This window comes from Sinocyclocheilus grahami, unplaced genomic scaffold (genome assembly GCF_001515645.1).
Source record: "Sinocyclocheilus grahami isolate Dianchi unplaced genomic scaffold, SAMN03320097.WGS_v1.1 scaffold120.1, whole genome shotgun sequence".
Taxonomy (NCBI): Eukaryota; Metazoa; Chordata; class Actinopteri; order Cypriniformes; family Cyprinidae; genus Sinocyclocheilus; species Sinocyclocheilus grahami.
This window is the reverse complement of record NW_015505299.1, coordinates 103174-129136: the sequence shown is the minus strand read 5'-3', so window position 1 is coordinate 129136 and position 25963 is coordinate 103174. Positions and strand designations below refer to the sequence as shown.

The 25963-nt window shown below is 38.1% G+C and overlaps 1 protein-coding gene across 1 annotated transcript; it reads right to left on the bottom strand.

The window, feature by feature from the left end:
• Positions 1 to 1313: 1313 nt before the first annotated feature.
• Positions 1314 to 25963, bottom strand: numb (NUMB endocytic adaptor protein). Its single transcript, XM_016278302.1, has 10 exons — positions 25946 to 25963; positions 25731 to 25805; positions 16488 to 16520; positions 13953 to 14027; positions 12349 to 12489; positions 10783 to 10987; positions 7000 to 7305; positions 6370 to 6513; positions 4385 to 4531; positions 1314 to 3260 (listed from the first exon to the last, which is right to left on the bottom strand). Exons 1-10 carry the CDS (start codon positions 25961 to 25963, stop codon positions 2506 to 2508), a joined length of 1899 nt encoding a protein of 632 aa, XP_016133788.1. The 3' UTR covers positions 1314 to 2505.

The window sequence follows — 25963 nt, the reverse complement described above, 5'->3', positions numbered from 1 at the left end:
AATTATTTTCAGAAAATTAAAGCACATTCTCTACACTAATGAGAATTGTGCAGAGGATGTGCTTTAATTTTCTGATTTTTTTTTTTGCAGCATTAGGTGTAAAACTTACCTCAATTTTTTTGCTTACTATTTAAATATCTGTTGAAGAATGAAACATTAAAGTAGTTGTTCTCCAGAAAGACTAATCACCAGTTAAGCTGAATTTAAAACCGAATGACATTTTTGTATCACTGATACTCATTGTTTTTATTAATAATGCGTTTTAGATTTTATTTTTATATTACCATCTTTTTATTTTATTTTTAATAGTTAAAAAAAAGACTATATAATTAATATTGATTTTTATTTCTGACTAAGTTATTTTAGTACCTTAAGTTAAAATAAACAATGTTATTATACAAAATTATAAAAATGTTAATATTACATGTACATGTGCATCTCAATAAATTAGAACGTCGTGGAAAAGTTCATTTATTTCAGTAATTCAACTCAAATTATGAAACTCGTGTGTTAAATAAATATACGAGTTGAGATAGTGGTGGGTTTTTGTTAAATGTGAGCCAAAATCACCACAATTAAAAGAACCAAAGACTTAAACTACTTCAGTCTGTGTGCACTGAATTTATTTAATACACGAGTTTCACAATTTGAGTTGAATTACTGAAATAAATGAACTTTTCCATGACATTCTAATTTATTGAGATGCACCTGTATATTCATTTCAAGTAATGAAATATTTTTCATGGTTTTAGTTTTAGTTAACGATAATAACCCCGATGCCAAGGATTACCACCTGGTGTGAAACTAGATATTTGTCCCAGCAACCTCTTTAAAATGATTTCAAATTTATTTGAAAAGCTGCTAAAAGTACCAGGTAGCACACAGGCAGGCCAGCGCTGGACAATACTTTACACCTGAATAATGACAATGGAAAAAAACTTAATAGTCACTGAACTGAAAATACACAGTGATACACAAAATAAAATTAAATGATTATTATTCCAACTCATCATACCGGACCAATTATAGATAATTATTACCAACAGTCCATGTCCCAAATGATGTGCACTTCATATGGACTTGCCATCCTGCAGTTTTTTTAAAGTGACGCTGTCCAACTGCGACACCTGTGAATAGCTTCAGAGGCGCCAGCATCTCTTTAGCCTCCTTTGAGATCCTTGAGCAGATCTTTGCAGTTCATGGGCCAAACATCTTACCATGTTTGTTTGGACTCCTCAGTTGCAAAACAATCACAGATATTAGATACATCAAATCATGAATCCTGTATGTGGAACAGAAGCACACAGAACCGCTTTCCTCTACCACCAATGTTTTATTCAATCTTTCAGATTACATTTTCCATAAAGAACTGGAATGCAATGCAATACTTACAAAATGGAATCAAAACCTAAAAACAGGACCAATCATCTTTGCGTCAGATAAAACAAAAGGGTTGATGGGATTGCATGAAAAGAAGGAAAAGAAAAATTCACTGCAATCATTGTAGAGTAAGAACCACAGGTCATTTCAAGACCTCATCATAGCTCACTAACGCCACATTAACCGTAAGTGGCCAAATGATCGATTAGTACAGTGCTTGTGCTAAAATGTATATCTTTTATCGAAATAAAATAAAAGTGGCTTGAACGAATGACACTGTCAATAGTGTTAAAATTCATTAAAAAAATTATAATGATATGTAGGCAATAGAAATCAAAGTACTCATACTATAGTTAAAAAAAAATAATTAAAAAAAAAGGTTAAAATGGCAGCATGAAAGATAACATTGTCTGGGACCTGTGTGATTTAAAGACCCTCAAACCCGGTCTGGGTACAAATGGATTATCTATTTACAAAAGACGAACATCCAAACTATGCATGGTGGCCAGAAGACTAAAACTGAATAGAGACGAGAAATGAAAACCATCCCTTCACGCCTATATATATATATGCTCTGTTCCTGTATGCACACAAAATAAGCCTGCACCTTTGGAAAGATTATTTACAGCTCTTCAGTTAAATTTCAAAGCTATTTAAAATATACTTAATGCATAAAAATAAAGATTTTGGCATTCTCATGCTTCTTCCTCTTCTGATTGCGAAGTTCTACAAGAACCTCGTGAACCTGGAAGGTCTATGAAGTGCCTCGTCCTTCAGGTAGGGAGCAGTCATCCAGCCTGCTAGGGGGCGCTGTGAGATAGAGGGGTAGAGGGAGTACTGAACAATACAGGGTCAACGTTAGAGCATCTAAAGATTCCTTTTACCATCATCTTGTCACTCTAATTCATCTTGGACATCACTGCGCCATAAATGCCAGAAGTTGTACTCGCTGCATTTCTGGGGGCACCTTCATTAACCCCCTTGTCTCTATTTGTTCATGTCACAAGCAAAAACCAGACACGGATGAACAGACAAAGAAATCGAAAGACGGAGATATGGAGCTGAAGTGGTTTGCGGGGTCGTTCCCTCAATAGTCGTCTCTCCATGAATGTCCTTCAATGTGGCTTAGAGTTGGATCTCAAATGTCTTGTGGAGCTCGGTGGAGAAGGGGTTTGTGGGTGATGGAGCGGTGCGTTGCTGCGAGCGGCTCTCCAGTGCGGCCCACTGGGCCTCGAAGGCATCGGCCTGTGGCTGCACTGCCACAGACTGCGCCGGTGACGACACTGCCGTCCAGCTGTTTGCCCCATTAAATGTGGCATTGACTTTCGGTGGCTGCAGCGCTGTGGAGTTTGACACCGGAGGTAGGAGCGGTTTGCTGAAGGGGCTGCACACAGCCTGGGTGTCAAACTGGCCTGTTGGTGGTGTGGAGAAGGGTGAAGACTGGAGCTGCGCCTGGGGCACCTGAACAGGTACCGGGATGGGCTGAGTTTGCGTGGCAGAACCGAACACGTTGGCTACCATCTGCGAAGGTGTAATGCCGACCACCGGAAAGGCTGGTTGCACAAACGGGATTCCATTGGACACTGGGAAGGACGCCGGTGCCTGAGCATGGAAAGCCGGCTGGCGTGGGGGTACGGTAGGAACCGCGGATGGAGGGATGCCTGGCATGAAGGGTGCAGAAGGGCCGGGGGCGGGGAAGGGCTGCTGAGCGGGAGGCGTGTTGGTTCTTGTGATGATGGCGGGTTGGTGGGCTCGCACAGACTTGGTCACCTCCTCCAGCCAGCGGTCGGCTTCCGATGCCGTACGTTTGTGAGAGGAGGCAGGTGAAGAAAGAGCAGGTAAGGCTCCTGCTGTGGGTGCAGGATTTGCCCACTCGCTCCCTACAGGACACAACAAGAACAGTTTTTGGTAAGCATGCCATTTATTCTGGTAAACTGTTAACAGTTGTCCAAAAAAGGTGTCCAAACTCCCAAACTGTCCTGCAGAGTTTATCCTCAACACACCTGCCTGGACGCTTACTGTATGCCAAGTAAGACCTTGATTAGCCGGTTCAGGTGTGTCTAATTGGGGTTGGAGCAGAACTCTACAGGACAGTGGCCCTCCAGGAGCAGGACCGGACACCCCTGGTTTAGAGGCTCTCGCTCTAGGGCTGGGACTCCAAAAGGAATCGAGCTTTCAATTCTGAGACATTCGGAATCGAGTGCTGATTCCAAATTCTGGAGTTGATTCCGCTCCAGAGAATCGAGTCCCCAGAAGAGCCGCATTCAATGCAACAATAGCTAATTTGCTATCTCAAAAAGATAATCCATACATCATTCACATGGAATGCATTCTTATGCATTTTAAGTGTTTTTTTTAAGTGGCCAATGGTCAACGAGGTCCATCTATCCCATTGGTTCCCAATCCTAGTCCTGGATTACCCCCAGCAGAGCACATCTTAGACGCCTCCCTCCCCAAACACACCCGAATCAACTCATCAGATGATCAACTCACAAGACTTCTAATGGGTGTATCAGATAAGAGAGACATAAAAAAATGTGCAGTGCTGGTGGTTATCCAGGACACAAAAAGCCTCCTGCCAAACAGAGTGTGAGTGAGTTCTCTTTCGCAGTTTACTGCACTATATATAACTCTCTCTTTATATAACACTTCTTATTCCTTTCTATTGTTTTACAGACAAGACATTCTTTGATTCTTATATAATAATTCCAACAGGATGGTGAATGCCGAATAAATTTTTTTTTAACCATATACTTTTGTTTAAACATAAATTTTCAAATACGTCAGTATAAATAGACTGTGACCATGACTGTCTGCTCAGATGCAAACTACAATTAGCATCTAAAATAAACCAAATAAGTTGCATGCTTGCACTTGTGAAGTCACTGAAAAGCAGTTTTAAGAATTATGCAACAGCTGCTCACAGTAGAATAACCTTACATTATAACCAAAATGAGTTTCTCAGCAACTATTCTGCATGGTCAACAGGAAGCCCAGCTCTTACCTATGTGTGCTGTGGTGGGGGCCGTGTTTGGGGTCTTGGCCCAGGGGTTAGTCTCTCGGACAGGCAGTGGGGGCGGCAGCACGGGTGAGTTAGCTGCAGCAATTACAGTGACACTAGGCGGCGGGAAGGCAGGAACTGCACCGTTAACTACAGCAGCAGACAGGACGTGAAGATTAGAGACAGAGCCGGACACAAGCAGACAGAGTGCTAACACACACACACACACACACACACACACACACACATATTAGGGGTTGTGAAGACGATTCAATTAGTTCTGACACTAATCAAGGTTCTGGGTCTGTAGAGACTAGTCTTGAATCACATGATTTTAGTTGTGCTTGTTCAAAGTATGGTGACAGCAGGAGGAAAATATGACATAAGTTGTCAGAACAACTCTGTTGTTAGAATATACGACATAAGCTTTGTATTAGTAATGGAGATGGCTGACAAATTTACTAGTTAGTTGTTGATGAGTTTATTTGTATACTGTATGTATCATGGTTTCCAAAAAATTAAGAATTAAGAACTTCTTTCAAAAACATCAACATTTTTTAAATAAATCAAACATTTGAATGGCATTATATATCAAGTTCAGGTCATTTTTGACCAAAAAAAAAAAAGGTTTACATTCATTCGGATACAGATGCTGCACAGTGTGTGTTGACTCTTTTACATAATGTAAACACTGACCAGCTGACTAGTAAAAATGGGTAATGGTGCAAGCCATAAAGCAAACATCTACTCCTTTGTAAACTACTGAGAGTGTGAGGGCGTAGCTGACCTGGAGCAGAGGGTGACTGCGGTGAGGAGGCGGGTTTGGGCATCGGCGCTGAGGAGAACGGGTCCTCTGGAGGCCCACTGAAGGTGGATGTGATCTGAGTGCACAGAGAGCTGATGCTGTCGCCCTCACCCTCCACCTCCGGCACTGTTAAACACAAACACACACTACTTACATGTGCTGCAGGAAACACCGGTGCTCTGAAGGCAACAAAAGAATACTGTTTAAGTCTTAGGTACAATAAGAGAAGAGGAAAGAGAGGAGGACACCTAATATAGTAGGGCTGATCTTCCTCAATTTTAATCAATTCTCATTTTGATTACCTGATATTGGTTCTTAAATCTCTTAATCTGTGCTGTTTTCAGCTGATGCATGAGCTAAACTTCACCAAAGCATTATTTGTAGTGCAATTACCATCCAATAATCATCTTCTTGAGAAAATGGGACATGTATCCTATCTGATATATATACAGTATCCAAATTAATCAAAATTAAATCGAATCGCAAGTTTGTGAATCTAATTTAATCAAATCAATACCCAGCCCTACAATATAGATATATACAGATTTACAAGACAAAACATTTTTTTTGGAGATTGGAGATTTCAGAAGGGGACCTCACCAGTGTTTTTGATGGGAAAGTCTGACTTGCGCTGCATGGTGGAGGGCAGCTCGTTCATGCGCAGCGACATCTGCCGTTTGAAGGGAGAGGTTTTCTGACTGAGCGCAGGGAAGCCCCTGAACGAGCCCTGGCGCGCGATTGCATCCACAGTGGCGTGGCGTCGCGGGATGGCGTGAGGATTGGCTTCCTGAGGGGCCAGTGTGGCCATGGGCAGAGGAGGGGAGGATGACGAGCCATTGGGTCCAGCCAGGGTGACCACAGGGTTAGCCACGCTGACAGAGGAGCCACCCAACACACCCTCAGAGTCTGCTGACAGAGGAAGGGTTAGACCGTCTCACGCAGTGACCATCAAAACACAAGTTACTTGAGACATGCTTTTAAAAGAAGTCTCTTATGCTCACCGAGCTTGAATTTATTTGATAGGTTTACATTCATTCGGATACAGATGCTGCACAGTGTGTGTTGACTCTTTTACATAATGTAAACACTGACCAGCTGACTAGTAAAAATGGGTAATGGTGCAAGCCATAAAGCAAACATCTACTCCTTTGTAAACTACTGAGAGTGTGAGGGCGTAGCTGACCTGGAGCAGAGGGTGACTGCGGTGAGGAGGCGGGTTTGGGCATCGGCGCTGAGGAGAACGGGTCCTCTGGAGGCCCACTGAAGGTGGATGTGATCTGAGTGCACAGAGAGCTGATGCTGTCGCCCTCACCCTCCACCTCCGGCACTGTTAAACACAAACACACAGGACAACATTCACTACTTACATGTGCTGCAGGAAACACCGGTGCTCTGAAGGCAACAAAAGAATACTGTTTAAGTCTTAGGTACAATAAGAGAAGAGGAAAGAGAGGAGGACACCTAATATAGTAGGGCTGATCTTCCTCAATTTTAATCAATTCTCATTTTGATTACCTGATATTGGTTCTTAAATCTCTTAATCTGTGCTGTTTTCAGCTGATGCATGAGCTAAACTTCACCAAAGCATTATTTGTAGTGCAATTACCATCCAATAATCATCTTCTTGAGAAAATGGGACATGTATCCTATCTGATATATATACAGTATCCAAATTAATCAAAATTAAATCGAATCGCAAGTTTGTGAATCTAATTTAATCAAATCAATACCCAGCCCTACAATATAGATATATACAGATTTACAAGACAAAACATTTTTTTTGGAGATTGGAGATTTCAGAAGGGGACCTCACCAGTGTTTTTGATGGGAAAGTCTGACTTGCGCTGCATGGTGGAGGGCAGCTCGTTCATGCGCAGCGACATCTGCCGTTTGAAGGGAGAGGTTTTCTGACTGAGCGCAGGGAAGCCCCTGAACGAGCCCTGGCGCGCGATTGCATCCACAGTGGCGTGGCGTCGCGGGATGGCGTGAGGATTGGCTTCCTGAGGGGCCAGTGTGGCCATGGGCAGAGGAGGGGAGGATGACGAGCCATTGGGTCCAGCCAGGGTGACCACAGGGTTAGCCACGCTGACAGAGGAGCCACCCAACACACCCTCAGAGTCTGCTGACAGAGGAAGGGTTAGACCGTCTCACGCAGTGACCATCAAAACACAAGTTACTTGAGACATGCTTTTAAAAGAAGTCTCTTATGCTCACCGAGCTTGAATTTATTTGATCAACAATACGGTAAAATTGTGAAATATTATTACAATTTAAAATAACTGTTTTCTATTGTAATACATGTTAAACTGTAATTTATTTCTGTGATGCGCAGCTGTATTTTCAGCATCATTACTCCAGTCTTCAGTGTCACATGATCTTCAGAAATCATGCTAATATGCTGATTTGCTGCTCAAGAAACATTTCTGATTATTATCAGTGTTAAACACGGTTGTGCTGCTTCATATTTTTGTGGAAACTGTGATACATTTTTCAGGATTCTTTGATGAATAGAAATGATTTGAAAAATATAAATCTTTTCTAACATTATAAATATCACTCACTATCACTTTTGATCAATTTAATCCATTCTTGATGAAAAAAAATAATAATTTTGTGATCATAAAAACAGATGTTAATGACTGATCCACTAAAAACCATTTGACACCAATTAGTTAAAAGTCATTGCAAAAATGCACCAGAAGAGAAAAGGTCAATTTGCTTTGATATTTTGCTAACTAAAGGACCGACTTCCTGGAAAAGTTTCATATATATATATAAAAAAAAAAAAAAATCAAATTATTTGAATGCGTATTTGTGTGATACTTTTCACAATAAATAATCACAATCAGTTTTACAGAGAACAGTGCTCTACAAACAAGTGACTAAGATAGAGAAGACAGTGGCAAGAGGAAACTGACATACCCTATTTTCGTTGTTGTTGTTTTTTTTAAAGAAATTAATACTTCTATTTAGTAAGGATGAATTAAATTGATCAAGTGACAGTAAAGATATTTACAAAAATGCATCATAGTTTCCACAAAAATATGAAGCAGCATAACTGTTTTCAACATTGATAATAATCAGAAATGTTTCTTGAGCAGCAAATCAGCATATTAGAATGATTTCTGAAGATCATGTGACACTGAAGACTGGAGTAATGATGCTGAAAATACAGCTTTGATCACAGCAAAACATAGATTCACATAGAAAACAGTCATTTTAAATTGTAATAATCATAATGTTACTGTTTTTATGATTAAATGAATGCAGGCTGGGTGAGCATAAGAGACTTTCAAAAACATTTTAAAAAATGCTTATTGACCCCAAACTTGCATGGTAGCATACATACACAATTCTGAAATGTATGAACATCACATCCCTGAAGCCCTGATCTAGTGTGACAACATTCAGACATTTCTTTGGACTTAAAGGGGTCATATGATGCAATTTCAAGTTTTGCTTTCTCTTTGGAGTGTTTACAAGCTGTTTCGTGAATAGATAAGATCCCTAAAGTTGCAAAGACTAAAGTCTCAAATCCAAAGAGATATTCTTTATAAAAGTTAAGAGTCAGCCACACCTACCTAAAACGCCTCGTTTAAACACGCCCCCACATGTCTACGTCACGATGTGGGAAGATTTGCATAACACCGCTCAAATGTTCACGCAAAGAAAGAAGGCGTAACTTTATTGTTGTTGCCTCCGCCGCCATGTCGTGGAGACGCTGTGTGTTTTGTTGTGAAAGCGAAACTACTTTGTTTGGTCTTCCAAAAGAGGACACGACTAGAAATCAGTGGTTAAGTTGTATTTACAACACTGTTCCAGAACACTTCAACCCAAATATTCAGATGTGTGCAGCGCATTTTATGGAGGACTGTTTCCTGATCCTGGGAGAGTAGACTACAATGCCGGCTGTTCTGACTCACAGACTGTAAGTACGTTTTTCATATTTAAAGAATTTGCCACTGATGATTAAAACGTGAGTTTTGGGCAGTGTAGAGTAGCGCTTGTTGTTTGTTATTTCTCTGATCATAAATGCAGACATGGTTTTATGTTTACGAGGCGCGATGCAACGCAGTGCGTAAAAAGACAGTATAAGTCATTATAATCCGTAATTATGTCTCCACTGGATGCAACAAATGCCTCGTTCATAGGAAGAACATTTTAAGGAAAATATAATAATATTTTCATAATGATTTTTTTCTTCTCAAACCTTTTCTGTGGTGTAAAAACACCCCTGGCCAACTGCCCCCAGAGGGCATCACTTCCCACTTTGATAATAACTGTAGTTACCATGTTCTGAACATCACATCCTTTATTTCCCCCCAGATGTAATCTATCTAGGTGGTTGAATAAAAATATTTGGACTTTAGTTTTTTAAAAATTGCCTCAATTTAGCACCAGCAAGCTCGTTAGCTAGACAATTAGCATCAGCTAACATTGATTTATTTTCAGCATGGTTATGAATAAACATTTATATTTGTCTACTCGGCTATTGATCCAGATACATAGTAACTTAGGCCATGTGTGCTTACAAACAATAAAAACAGACATCACATAGGGCTAAATGTATAGCATTTTAGTAAAACTGCTAACGTTAAAGCAGCGGGGAAGATGAACGTGCATGAATTATTTTATTTAATCTGTGTTATTTTTATGTTTTTTGACCTAAATCATAGAGACTCTGATGCAATCAAGCATTTCACTTAAACAGATCACCCTTTACAGCAGATTTAGTTCACAAACAACTGACAGTTTTGACCTAAATATGATTTTCAGTTACAATAATTAATACTAAAATTCGACATTAGTAACTTACTTTTAGCAGCATCAGTTGCACGCGCGGTTCTTACTTGTGAATTCAGTTCACTGGAGACTTGCACTGAACGGTTCATTTGAATCAGTTTTGTCGACTCGAGAACAGCTGCAATCGCTTAATTCTAATTCGTCAATGAATCGTTTGGTGCGATTTGCGAATCGATTTAAACGGTTCATTGAAAAGAATCAGTTCATTCATGAATCAGACACCGCTTCTGCGTCTCGGAGCACGTGATATATTATAAGGAGTAACGATAAGTTTTATGAAATGTAGTGAAGTAAAAAGTACGATCTTATGCTTTGGAATGTAGTGAAGTAAAAGTAAAAGTTACAAAAAATAAAACGACTCCAGTAAAGTACGGATACTTGAAAAATGTACTTAAGTACAGTAACGAAGTAAAGCTACTTCGTTACTGTCCACCACTGGTCGCTCCGGCCGAACAGGGCATCATCACAGTATGGTGAGGGGCGTAACATTTCCGTCACACGCTTGAGGTATTCGGCCAATCACAACGCACTGGATAGCTGGCCAATCACAGCACACCTCGCTTTTCAGAACGATGAGCTTTGTAAAAATCGACGCGTTTCAGAAAGGCGGGGCATAGAGGAGAAACAATGTACAGTATGTGGAAAATAATGTGTTTTTTTAACCTTAAACCGCATAAACACATTTCATTTGAGCAAATACACAAAATAATGTTGTTTTTTAGCAATGTCATATGACCCCTTTAAGGATCCAGAACTATTCAAGGGCACTGTATTAAATCTCTCACACACACACCTTTCTTAGCATCCTGCAGTTGTCTCATGACCTCCTCTCGCTCGGCCTGCTCCGTGGCTGTGGTGACGCGGAAGGATCCCTCCCGTGTGAAAGTGGTGCGGTTGGCATCGAAAGTGGCCGTGACCCCGCACTCCTTCTCCCTCTTCTGTTTGCGCTCCAAACACGCTGCAAACGCACAGCCCACCGCATGGCTCAGACGCTCGCCCTGAGACCAACACCAACCATTACAAATACAAAAACACAGTCTTCATATGAACCGAAGGCTTGTGGGTTTAATTATACATATCATAAATAATTAATGATATAAATATTATTCATTTTCATAGCATTAAATCATATGCCGATATCTAATACGGCAATATTTTTTTAAAACTAATTTTAGCTCTCTTTTTTTGGAAACACCACCAAGTCGCTCTTGTACAGGGATTATAAATAATTTTTCATTTTGGTACGTTTTGAGCAAAAAGTTATTTATTTATTTTATTCCAGTACAGTTTTGTCTGGACGACCGTTTCCGCCACTGAATAGAAAATAAAAATGGGAATTGCGACTCTGACATTTTTAAAAATGGGAATTGCGAGAGAAAAAAAGTCTGAATTGCGAGAGAAAAAAAGTCCGAATTGCGATACCAAAAAAAGTCCGAATTGTGATACCAAAAAAAGTCAGAATTGCGAGAGAAAAAAGTCAGAATTGCGAGAAAAAAAGTCCGAATTGCGAGAGAAAAAGTCCGAATTGCGAGAGAAAAAAAGTCGCGAGAGAAAAAAAGTCCGAATTGCGATACCAAAAAAAGTCAGAATTGTGAGATATAAACTCGCAATTGCGAGAAAAAAAAGTCAGAATTGTGAGGAAAAAAAAGTCAGAATTGCGAGAGAAAAAGTCAGAATTGCGAGAGAAAAAGTCACATTAACCTTGTTAATTTTTTGATTAAGTAGCAGAAACGGGCTTCCCGTTTTGAGGTCTCCTTACCGAAAGGTCTAAATGAGCATTAATAACGTTATTTTTATAATGAGAGTACATTGAAAACTGTAAATAACAATAGCAATAGTAAAATCAACCACTGCTGGTTTTTATCTTCAGATAGATGCAGCTGTAACCTAAAACTGTATACATGTGATTTAATATAAGTAATAATCAAACTCTTTAGTCCAGTTTTCATGTTGTATTGTAGTCTATACTGTTGTCACTGTAATGTATTACACACGTGCTGTGTTTATTCTCATAACTGTGACTGAATGCCTTACAATTCAAACTGAACTTCTTATATCTGCAATTTAATTTCTTTCTTGGACACTTTGCAATTGTGACATTCATAAAAATGTGATATATGTGGCTGTTTGGACACAAAATGTAGTCTTTCTAAAAAATGTCAACTTGACAATGATAGTATTGTAATAGTACAACACCGATTATGTGATGTAGAACGATTCGATTTTTACTAGCTACTTGACAAAACGCATTTGCAAGATGTAAAGTTGTAATTCTAAGATGCTCTTCGTCCTCCAAACACAATTTCATATAAAGAGGCAGTCTGTCCACGAGAGTATGTGACAGATCTGAGCATCTCACCGAGTCCTTGATGGCCATGAAGCAGTGGCAGATCCAGCGGCGCGTGGTCCCGTCTCTGCAGATGTAGGAGAAGGCGTGCTCGAAGTTACGATCCGGTGCACAGAAGGACACCTTCTCTATCGTCTGGTCTAGAATGAGATCCTGGGAACAAAACAGGCAAAATGCATGTCATTCCAACTGCCATTTATATTTTCACAAAACAACAGTGTTCCAGTGTGCCGTCACACATCTGCTCTCATGCCGTATTCAAAAGCAGTGAAAAAGGGAGACAAAAATGCATGTTTTTGCAAAATGCAAAAATGTTTAAATATCAGATTTAAATTGTGGATTTAAGTATTATTTTAATTGTATTCAATTCTAAAAAGAAATATAATACTAAAGTAATTTTACTAGTGTACTGAATAATAAAAAAAGGTATTTAATAATAATGATTTTATACAGAGCAAGAAAATGAATGCCTGATTCTGAAAATGAATTCTGATACTAATATTCATGGCTGTGAATAACATTCACATGTTAAACCACAGGGAGACCTTAACGCTTCTCTTTTGTTAACAACAGATTTATAAACGATTTTCCATGACAAATTTGGGAAGATGAAAAATGATTTAGCAATTTCTGCTTCTGCAGGCATCTGCATCAGTAAAAGTCTATACATTTTTAAATTCAGCAGCATTGAAATGCAACTAAGTGGATCATCTGCCAGACTAAAACCCAGCAGGCCTTCATGCACCGATGAGCAATGACTGACTCTCACCAGCAGGTGGCAGAAAACGCCGAATATGACAATTGATTCATTCACCTGCACCGCATGCTGATCCAAACCTCTTCCATGAACACACAAAAAAGACAGTTTGAGAAGATGCTCTTTTCTATGCATTTGCAATGAATGGGACTGAAGCTTTCAGTGACGCAAGAGCATCATAAACGTGGCCAGTATGATTCACACAAGGATTTCCAAAGTCTTCTAAAGCCATTTACTAAAGATCTTGACATCTAACAGTGTGTTATTTTACAATCACTAAGATGCGATTATATTTTTTATTAATATTTTGAATTAATTTTCATATTAAGTTTTAGTAATTTTGTTAGTGTGCCTTATTTTTATTAGTTAGCAGTTTTAAATATGTTCATATTTAATATATTCGTTTTTTTCTATTCATTTATGTCAACAAGCTGATTTTTTTTTTTTTTTTTTTTTTAATATTTCAGTTTATGTTTATTTCTTTTTAAGCAACACTTTTTTATGGTTTTAGTTTTAGTCAACTATAATAACCATGGTCTGCATTAGTTTTCCTTTCTCAAGAGTTCACGAACGAATCGTTCTTATGACTCAGACATTTTCATTTAATAGGCTGGCTCTGATTCACATCATCATTTTGTAATGATTTGTTCACAAATCAGACAGTGATCACTCCACTGAAGAAGGTCATGGATGTGAGTAAATGATGACAACATTTTTTTTATCTGAATTCTCTTTAAGTGCATTTTTTTTTTTTTTTTTTTTTTTAAATGGTCAAGATCTAATTCTTCCTTATGATCTACTGTGGTGTATGTATCAGTACTGTGGTTATCTGGTGGATCAGTTTAGAGTCCTTCAGTACCTTTGTCTTGTCATCTACGACCCTCAGGCCATCCGCAGACACCCAGAGCACCGCTCGCACGGCCTTCTTACCCGCCTGTGTGGACACACACAACACACACAGTGAGAGACGGACGGGAAAAGAGAAGAGAGCTGATTTTCCCACAAGATCCCCCTGTTGAGGCCCTTCACCCTCTTCGACTTTCATACAAATGCACTTTTCATCAACCAACAACACCTGAAAACAGAGAAAAGTTAAAAAACAGTGAGTGTTGAGAAGGTTACAGTAGTGTTAGGAGCAGGCATGTCGTATAACGCGAGAAGGAAAGAAACAGCAGAAGTGAACCACTCAAACAAACACACATCCTGATTCAGGGAGCTTGAGTGTTCACACTTAACTAAGTGCAGAAATGAGCGGTTTCTCACACATACACACACACACTTTCGTTACAAAAAAGATGACAAGATGAGTTCAGAAACTCAATTTGCCCCTTTGCACACACTCTTCTATTGCTCCAGGCATGTTTTAGGAGCAAACTAATCTATCAGTGGAGGGGGGGAAATAAAGTGTACACACATTCACACACGTTTGAGCCACAAACATACTCTATGCAAGTACACAAACAGTTATTCAATCACATTGTGACTGTAGTGGCACCAGACTTCAGTACTCAGGAGCAGAGGTCGATCAATCTGCTGTTTTTACAGATTAATTAGCACCAATTGTTGCTTTATGGAAAACTGGTTAAATCAGTGTAATAGAGCACCCTCTAAATAAGGCGAAATAAAACCAGCTGTGACATGTGAATACACTTTGTATTAGGGAAAAGCCATACAGTACGAATTATCTTTACATTTAGTCGTGGTACAATAAATCAACCATTTAGGACAGTGTTTCTCAACCAGGGGTCCGTATGAATTTTTGTATAAATGTTATATATTTTGACATGACATGTTCCCATGAAAGAAAAATCCAATATACAGTGCGTACGGAAAGTATTCAGACCCCCTTAAATGTTTCACTCTTTGTTATATTGCAGCCATTTGCTAAAATCATTTAAGTTAATTTTTTTTCCTCATTAATGTACACACAGCACCCCATATTGACAGAAAAACACAGAATTGTTGACATTTTTGCAGATTTATTAAAAAAGAAAAACTGAAATAACACATGGTCCTAAGTATTCAGACCCTTTGCTCAGTATTTAGTAGAAGCACCCTTTTGATCGAATACAGCCATGAGTCTTTTTGGGAAAGATACAACAAGTTTTTCACACCTGGATTACGAAGACACAAATGATACATAGATGAGTCCATTTTGTTCTGGGGGTCCTTGAGGATGGTTCTGAATTGGACTGGGGTCCGGTACGCCAAAAGGTTGAGATTCACGGATTTAGGACAATCAAATAAAAAATGGAGTACTGCAGTAATGACATGTTTTTGTAGGCCAAAACCTGGAAACAAGTTGCATTTTAGCACTTCTGGGTCCATCGTTCCTGAAGCTGATGGCTTTTTTGTGAAATGTTTGAAATAAGGTCTGTTTAACATAAGCTCAAGATATTTCCACATTTTATTCTATGACATAAAATACATAAGTAACACCAGCTTGTGTTTTTATTACAGCTTATACTTGTTTTGAAAAATGCGATTGCTGACAAGTGTCTAAATAGGACTACAAACAGGTTGTCGGGACACTAAACGTCTTCCCTAGCTGCTTTCACAGCCTCATTCAGCGTCTCTGCAGGATCTTTAGGCTCAAATTTAAGACCTGCACAAATAAAATGAATACCATACGAGCGAGGTAGGGCAATGTCTATGGTAACATATTAAACTGTAAAATGATTGTAAAAAGCCTGATTTGCAGTTCAGATACAGGTTTTCACAAAAACAAAAATATATAAATAAATATAATAATAAATAATAAATAAAAATAATAAACTCCACATTTCAGACTTTAAACTTTTAAAATTTCGAAACAGTACAGCACCAGTCATGTTTATTTAATAAATCATAGCCTTTTGAAGTTTAATCGTCACATTTAGCCATATCGGAATTCTGGTCTTTCCGTCCCCAAATTTAAGACCTCTTGAAATCATAAGACTTGAGACTTACATTTGATATAACTAAATGTAAGACTTTTTAAACCCTGCTCATTGTGCACTCTTTCAAACTATTCTAACTCGAACTTTCAGGGAAAGTTTTTTTTATTTATTAATTTTTTTAAATAAAGACTGAAAGAGTAGACACATTTTCCAGTTTTAGTTATGGTTATCTGCAAAATCCAAGTGGGTGGTGATGTTTCCATCAAATGTCAGAGGTGCTGTCATAAGATAACTTCAACTAACTTTCTCAGAAAGATTGTCTTCCGTCATGACGGTAGCTAAACTGAAAGAGAAAACCCTAAAAATCTAAAGACCCTTGCAACAACACTGAAAATGCAGCATGATTTTGCATTACAATTATAAACTGAGGACTGAAGCAACAACATAAATTCAAGCTTGAGTACTTGCATAGAGTATGTTTTGGACGGTACGTAAATGCACACAGCAGAACTTACTTTTGCAAAGAAGCCCTTGAAGAACTTTCTGTCCTGGAATGGAGGTTGGTAAGGGGATGTTGGTGGGAGGAAAAGGCAGGAGAGGGTTACAAATGAACTCAGACACAATGTCCTGTGAGTGCGTGTCAGGACGGACTCTGGTTTGAGGGGGTTTGATGGTTAGGAATGACAAAGTGGTGAAGTATGGAGAGGAGAGGAGGGGGAGATCACACCTCTAGTTCACCAATCAGCCGTCAGACTCACCACGTGTGCATGTGTGTCGATGTTATTGGTGCTGTTACAGTTCTAGTATTATTACTCCGCTATGTGAGTTCGATTATTTCACTATTCTTAAAGGAACAGTTCACCCATGAGTAATTGATCATTTACTCTCCTCATAACCTTCTAACAGATGTCAGGCAAAATGTTTACGCTGCTCTTTTCCATACAATACAAGTTGATGGATGATGTTGAGCTACAAAAATGAGAAATCATAAAAGTAGACCATGCAACTCACAATTCACTTTTAGAGCTGTCAAACGATTAATCGCGATTAATCGCATCCAAAATAAATGTTTTTGTTTACGTAATATATGTGTGTGTACTGTGTATATTAATTATGTATATATAAATACACACATGCATGTATATATTTCAGAAAAATAAGTTGTTTGTATTATATGAATATAAATATATACATGTAAATATTTTTGAAATATATACTGTATGTGTGTGTATTTATATATACATAATAAATATACACAGTACACACACACACACATATTATGTAAACAAAAACTTTTATTTTGGATGCGATTAATCGCGATTAATCGTTTGACAGCACTATTTTTTTTAATTCAGTCAATTAAGTTATTGATTAGACCAGTTGATTAATCTAGCAATAAACAAATAATCTAACCTCTATTAGTTATCATGAATAGTGTCGAGTATGATTTACATCAATGTCTACTGCTAATTGTAGAAAAACATGAATATAATTTGGAATTATTGTAATTAATATTTGGTATTGCACGTTTTTAGCTTTTGAGAGAAGTTTTGAAACTTCTTATGGTTTTGACAGTTTTTATAATGTAGAGAGTTTGTTAATGTATACGGCGAATATAATAAACATAAACAAATATATAGCACCTCACGACTACACCACGTTATGTACGAGAAGCTGCAAAAGACACAGGCGCAAGTGGAATGTACAAAACACGGTGACATTCATTTTTATAAATTAAAAAAAATAAAATAAAAGTAATTTAATTTAATTAAATGTTTTATTATATTTAAAGTAAATATAATGGGCGATATATTGCGCCACCAAAAATGATTGAGGTCATGTACATTTATTGCGCGATAAGTCAATATATTGATTATTGCGACAGGCCTATATACACGAGTTGACATTTTCTTGATTCATGCTTATGTGAAAGTGCAATAATTCTGATGAAATGTTAAAAGAAATTTCTGAACTTCGTAATTAATAATAGCGATTATAATTTTTGAGCAAAATAATCATGATTCGTTTAAGCATTATCGTGCAGCCCTACAAGTCACACGGATTACTTTCATGGAGCTTTTTCTGAGCTCAACAGCTTCTGTCTCTATCACTTTCTTCATATGGAAAAGAGCAGCATGAACACTCTACTAAATCTCCTCTTTTGTGTTTCACTTAATAAAAGGGCCATACAGGTTTTGGTGAGGGTGAGTAAATCATGGCAGATAATGTAGAGAGTTTGTTAATGTATACGGCGAATATAATAAACATAAACAAATATATAGCACCTCACGACTACACCACGTTATGTACGAGAAGCTGCAAAAGACACAGGCGCAAGTGGAATGTACAAAACACGGTGACATTAATTTTTATAAATTAAAAAAAATAAAATAAAAGTAATTTAATTTAATTAAATGTTTTATTATATTTAAAGTAAATATAATGGGCGATATATTGCGCCACCAAAAATTATTGAGGTCATGTACATTTATTGCGCGATAAGTCAATATATTGATTATTGCGACAGGCCTATATACACGAGTTGACATTTTCTTGATTCATGCTTATGTGAAAGTGCAATAATTCTGATGAAATGTTAAAAGAAATTTCTGAACTTCGTAATTAATAATAGCGATTATAATTTTTGAGCAAAATAATCATGATTCGTTTAAGCATTATCGTGCAGCCCTACAAGTCACACGGATTACTTTCATGGAGCTTTTTCTGAGCTCAACAGCTTCTGTCTCTATCACTTTCTTCATATGGAAAAGAGCAGCATGAACACTCTACTAAATCTCCTCTTTTGTGTTTCACTTAATAAAAGGGCCATACAGGTTTTGGTGAGGGTGAGTAAATCATGGCAGAATTTAGATTTTTGGGTGAACTATTCTCTTAAAGGAATCATGTTATGATGTTAGTGGTGGCAGCAGTTTTGAGCAGTAGTTCATTAGGATTGCTTTTGATGACCTCACATGGCATCAAAAGAGTCAGAGGGAAAGAACTGATCTTGACTCCGGTGTTCACTACAAACACACACATCAGCTGAGAGAGGAAGAGTGTGAAGATTTCAAAAGCACTCTTCAGCCACATACACACCAGGCTTATTATAGTTAACCAGAGCGAAATCCATCAAAAAACTCGTTTTCATTTAGCTTCATTTTAATTCCATGAAGAATTTGTAACATCCATGGAATCTTTCCATTCCACAAAAGGTTCTTTAGATTTTGAAAATGTTCTTGAACTGTTGACTCAAAGGTTCTTTGGGGAACCAAAAATGGGTTCTTCTTTTTTAAGAGTGTACACACAGTGTTTGGTTATTTATGGGTATGATGGCATCTACTACTGAATTCACAAACAGCCGGTGTCATGCATCTTGTTAACAGCTGCGTGACTCCAAACTAGGTTATCAGTATGGCAACCATCGTGAGTGTGAAGAAGTAGGACTGAATACTGTATATCATATGTGACCCTGGAGCACAAAAGCAGTCTTAAGTCGCTGGGGTATATTTGTAGCAATAACCAAAAAAATATTGTATGGGTCAAAATTATAGATTTTTCTTTTATGCCAAAAATCATTAGGACATTAAGTAAAGATCATGTTTATAAAGATATTTAGTAAATTTCCTACTGTAAATATATCAAAACTTAATTTTTGATTAGTAATATGCACTGCTAAGAACTTCATTTGGACAACTTTAAAGATTCCAAGATTTTCAAATAGTTGTATCTCTGCCAAATATCGTCCTATCCTAACAAACCATACGTCAATTGAAAGCTTATTTATTCAACTTTGAGATAGTGTATACATGTCAATTTCAAAAAATTGACCCTTATGACTTGTTTTGTGGTCCAGGGTCACATATACTGTACATGTGGAATGTGTATGTGGCCTTTGTAAAACAAGAAGTGCAAGCCTAAGACTCACTTCCTCTCATCTAACCTGGCTTCACGTCCCTTAACTGAGGTTTGGGTTTCAGTTCAAGCAATCATGACCAGCAAAACCATTATATACTGAGCCCACATCTTCAGTTAAGGCACAGAAAGAGGTGGAGGTTACATGTTACGGGTTTAAAGTTACTGTTTGTTTCCACACAAGTAAGTTCATACACAGCCGTAGAAGGAAAGCGATGCTCATTGGGTTAGAAAAGAGGTTGAAGGGGTCAGAGAGGATCGAGATGCTCTTAATGGCTCATGTCAACAAACCTGCTTAGAGAAAGAGAACATCGTAATGCATTCACTTCACTACATATGCAAACAGATGGAGGACGACGGGAGATTCATGGGTAATAACTGCCAAAAATTGAGCAGGGTGGAAAAGAACGTGCAGTAACCGAAGACAGAATAGAAATACAGGAGCTGGAAGTAAATAGAAACCGGAAAGATAAGAGGAAAGAAACTGAAATGTCCTGTTGTTGTTCTTTCTCTCAGAATTGGCCTGCTTTTCCACTGTTAGAGAGCTGAATGTTGCCATAACGGTTACTACAGTACATGTACATAACCTGACCACAAACACAGCGCAGTATGGTCTGTTCACCCGTCTTGGTTACTTCTGTGAATACATTATAACTTTCCAAGTAATTTAATTCATTTCTTCACACCATCATGAGAAAGCTGTGAAGGAACATTCAGAAGATAATAACAAATGAACATGATTCACATGTGACACTTGTAAATTATTTAATTTCAGAAGAACACGGAAAAGGAAGTATTTGAGGTAGCCATGCAGCATGACAAAATAAGGCTGTGTAAACTGAGCGCATATTATGCCTGCACTGCATTTAGCATCTGAAGTGCAAACGAGTTCATTAGAAATGTTCGGTCTCAGCCTATAGCAGAACTGAGTTGTTGTTTTGAAAGCTTTGCGAAAAGAGTTACTATTTAAACGTATTTTATTTCAGCTAGTTGCCAAAGCAGCATTTATAATTTTCATTTAGTTTAGGTAAAGAAAAAACGAATAAAAATGAGAAAAAGCGCTCAGCAAAATGACTAAAACTTGAACTAAAATAAAAATAATAATTGTGCATTATTGTGGGCTCACACATAAAACTTACGCCCCGTTCACACTACAAGCGACACGCAACAGTAAAGCGACACAATCCCATTCATTTCAATGTAGAGTTGCCGATTTTCGGCGACATGAGCGACAGCGGCCGTTGGCGACCGGATGGGGCGTGTCCAGCGACGCGGCAAAGTTCAGAATCCTTCAATTTGATGCAAATGAAGAGCGACTTTTGGGAGCGACAGCCAATAGGAAAGAAGACGGTAGAGCTCATGTGATCGTTCTCCTCTCAGCGCCGTAGATAAACATACGCAATGAAAGAAAGTAGGCTCTGTTTCTCATTCATTTTTGTTTGTATGTACGGATTTAATTTAGATTTAGATTATATTTAGTCTTTTGCCTCCAAAATGTTTGTACTTGGCGGCAAGAAACCTGATTCGCCGTCAAGGCAACCAGTATTGCGAACGCCCAATCGCAACCTCATCGCCAGCCCCTGGCGACAAAAGTCGCTGCTAGTGTGAACGGGGCTTTAGAGTGCTTCTAAAATCAGATAAAAAAAAAATCGAAAAATATTAGTAATAACTAAATTAAAATGACAAAATTGAAATGTAAAACGTGAACGGGGCTTTAGAGTGCTTCTAAAATCAGATAAAAAAAAATCGAAAAATATTAGTAATAACTAAATTAAAATGACAAAATTGAAATGTAAAAACTAAAATAATAACTTGGGATGTACAATATTATCGGAACGTTATCAGAATCGGCCGATAAAGGTTTAAAATGTAACCATCGGCCGATCTGAAAACTATGCCGATATGCCTTGCCGATAAGATGAACAGCTCACGTGCTCAGACTGTGATAGTGATAAGATCAAGACAGCAGTGTGGGCGAACTTTTACCTGAACGGTGATTAGATTCACTGTGTTTGAACACAAAAACAGCAATAGAACAGCAATGATAATAACAGCAATGAAAATAAACAGTGATGACCATCTGACAATAATAGTAGTAGTATTCAAGTAGTACTAGCATGCATAATAATAATAATAATAATACTAAAGATGGTGATGATAATAATACCTTGCGATGACGGCAACAGTAATATCAATAATAATAAAGGTATGTGTATGTAGTAATGTTTTTGTGTTTTGTGTTCACCGTATGTTGTATGTTTTGCACTCTTAATTAAAAAAAATTAAATAAAAATAAAGATTCACTGTGTTTGATCTCTGCATTTAATTTGAGAATGTAGTACAGAATGACGTGTCCAGTGTGCGACAGAGTCATCAGTGACCAGCGCCTGCAGTAGCCCTCCAGTAAGGTGTTTTATTTACTTAAGGGGTGCTGTAGGCCTACTTGTAATAAAATGAAAAGTAATCTACACAAATAACATTAAGATACTTGTGTTTCTAAATAAGTAAAGCAGTAATTGTAATGTCATAAAATAACAAGTCTGTTTTGATTTAAAGGTCAGAAGCTATAGCTTACATTAATAAAAATCACAAACATGACACTTGTAAATTTATTCATTAATATGTAATATATTTTTTCAAATTTATTATGAAAACAGAAATACGAGGAGCTTCAAAATTCTAAAGATTTGTAGAATTTGTACAGCTCTTTTGCTTTAGACCATCTATTTAATGTTGAATGCACAAAGAAAATGTTAAAGGGGTCATATGATGCGATTTCAAGTTTTCCTTTCTCTTTGGAGTGTTACAAGCTGATTGTGCATAGATAAGATCCCTGAAGTTGCAAAGACTAAAGTCTACTTCTATTAGTTCTAACAATTTTTGCACAAAACTAACCAAAAATAAAAATAATTGTATCTATAATTTCTGCACAGGAGACACTTGGTCTTATTTAAAATAAAAATAAGAATTATATGTCAGTATAATAAGGAAATATATATCGGTAGCAGTATCGGCTATCAGCCAAAATAATTCGAAAAATAATGGCATATCGGATATCAGCAAAAATCTAATATCGTGCATCCCTAATAATAATAACAATAACATTTTTGGAATTGGAAAACAGGAAGTAACAAGGTAGTCTGTGGCCTCCTGAATTCCAGTTGTTAAAGGTCAAAGATCATCAGCAAACACAAACAGCCCGTGTGTGACTTGGGAAGTGTGTGTGCGCGCATAAAAATCGAGATAAGAGTTCTGCACCAAAGCCTAGCAAGCTGGCATCACTGGACATGACGCTTATATTCTTTATGGATACATCCTCCCAAAAAACATCATCCCCACCCAAAAAAACCCTGCATTAGATATCTGCATGCCAGTCCTTTATACACACATTTATCATGTTAGGTGCAACTGGCACAGTAACAATAAATACAAGTGGATGACATCAATAAAGAAGAGCCTCTGCAGAGACACATGGACTTCCTGGACATGGGTGGCAGGCTTCCAGTGACAGGAAATCTTATTACGTCAGAGTATGGTCCACACACACACACACACACACACCCACACTAACACACACACACACACACACACACAGGTCCAGCCACTTCTCCTGCTCAAGCCACTTGATTTGGTGCTCCGGGTTACAGTGATGGTAACTTAATTACAGCTGATCAGTTCTGGAAATAATGAGGTTTGGACTGTCCGAGCGAGGGTTTGAGAAGGTTGCAGGGTCATGAGTGATGACTTATCTGTTAAAGCTGGCTCTTTAAAGCTTGTATGTCATTAGTTAGGTTCAGGGTGTTTGTGTCTTCATGCAAGAGCCATATGACTCTGACTAGAGATGCACGATCATTCAAAATAAAACCAAAATCATGTTATGGCTTAATGCGATGATCAAATCTGCTATTTTATGAAAACTATTATAAATATTATTACATAAATATTTTTTTAAAATGCAAAAAAAAAAAAAAACCATGCGCTGCATGTTTCAGAGGGAAGCGGAGCACTGTGTTCATTTACACATGAGCAGCTCATGGTTTGGGGTTTTCAGCATCTCAGAGCGTGTCAGTTCACAGTAAATGCTGCTCCATATGAACTCCATCTGCACCTGCTTTATGTTTGAGTTGCTTTAATTTGCATTTAGAAAAAAAAGCCTAAATCTTCCCATTCTAGTAATGAGAAGCACTTACCAAAAAATGAGTTGTTAGGGTTCTCTTTATTATTATTTTTAATGCTTAAAAGTTTATTTTAGAGTGAAATACAACTTGCTTTCATTTTGTTTAATATTTTATCTAGTAATAACAATCATGCTAATAAAAGAAACTAATTAATTGTATACGCTTGTGCAACCCTACAAACAAGCACAGCAAACCTGGAGGTTTTTTTTTTTAAATGGCATTTTATATCACATTTGCAATTTTATAAGAAAAGCCGATTTTGCAAAATGATGCAGCTTTTCCATGAAATGAAAGTGGATGGTGACCAGTGGCTGTCAAGCTCTGAAAAGCCTGTACTCTATATTCCAAGTTTTCTGAAACCACCCGAGAGCTTTGTGATTAACAGACCAAAATTTAACTCTTTATTTGCTGAAAATTGTGCCTCGAAAAGCTTGCCAGTTGAGGTCATCATTCACTTTCACTGCATAGAAAAGAGCAGCTTAGACACTATGGGTTGAGAGTCAAACCGGAAAGGACAGTCTTCTACAAGCAGCACTAATGTGATTAAACACAGCACTCTTTTCCAACACAAGGTTAGATGGAGAAGAAGATACGCAATAACTCAGAGCAAGCCGTCAGGTGGAAAGTGTCAAACATCACGACTCTATTTCTCCAGAGCTTAACCTGGGTGGAGGCGTGCGAGGCCTTGGCAACGTGGAAAATAGACATCATACTGGATTTCCTTTTCCCTGAAGAATGGAATGTCTTCCGCTGGACGCTGCTGAGACCGGAAACTCACGCCTGTACCTCTCCGAGCGGACCGTGTGCTTACGTGCTGGGGTTTGGACAAATGATAAGATGCTTGATATGCTACCTGTTCTCTGCATTCAGAATAGCGCCTTTATAAAGAATCCATTTTTCAAAACAATCACTAGAAAGTCTAGACTGCACAAACCACATCACTCCCACACTCTCAGAAAAAAAGGTACAAAAGCTGTCCCTGGGGCGGTACCTTTTCAAAAGGCTCACCTTTGTACCTAAAGAGTCCATATTGGTATCTTAAAGGTACATATAAGTACCTAAAGTGTACATATTAGTAGCTAAAAGATGCAAACGTATACCTTTTGAATAGGTACCACCCCAGTGACAGCTTTTGTACCTTTTTTTCTGAGAGTGCATTCTAATCAACAAAGCTGTGCACTGGCTTCCTATGTTAGGCTGAAATAACTTGCCAGCACAGCAAATTTAATCTGAAACCTGAAATGAAATGATTTTATTTCCAAATATGACGCTCACGACAACATTAAATGCTAAATTAAATAGCTTTGAATGCTAAGCAAGTTATCAAAACTAGAAAAACTTGTAAACAAAGACTGATGTGGCATATTGGTTTGTGAGCACGTTATGCAGTAACAAGGAAATGCTTGACTGAGCTCAACTTATTTTAAACATGAAGCTTTTTTTTTTTTTTTATGCTTGACAGCATAAGCGAGACCAGCGGAAGAGGAAGAGAACAGCAGGAGGAGACAGACGCGCTTTAAATAGACCACTTGGTGTCGACTGCAGGAAAAAAAAGAGATGTGGTGTGAGCAGAGGAAGACAGACACAGACTGAGGAGACTGTTCAGGTGAAGAACAGGAGATCTCGTCTCAGCACTGGAGATGTGACAGATGAAGTTTGTACACCTACCGTCTTCAATCTCTTGACGGCATCTTCACAGATGTGCATGCCACGAGACTCCTCGACCTCCACATGCCCCAGATACTACAGACACACACAGAGAAACAGTAGTTTAGCTTTGAAACCATGACTCAGGGTTTCCTGTCCCAACACGAAAAGGTCATGCAGTCCCATCTAGTCCTGTTGGAATGACCGGTTGGCGCCCTCCTCTACCTATAGCAGACTGCTCTGGTAGAAGACAT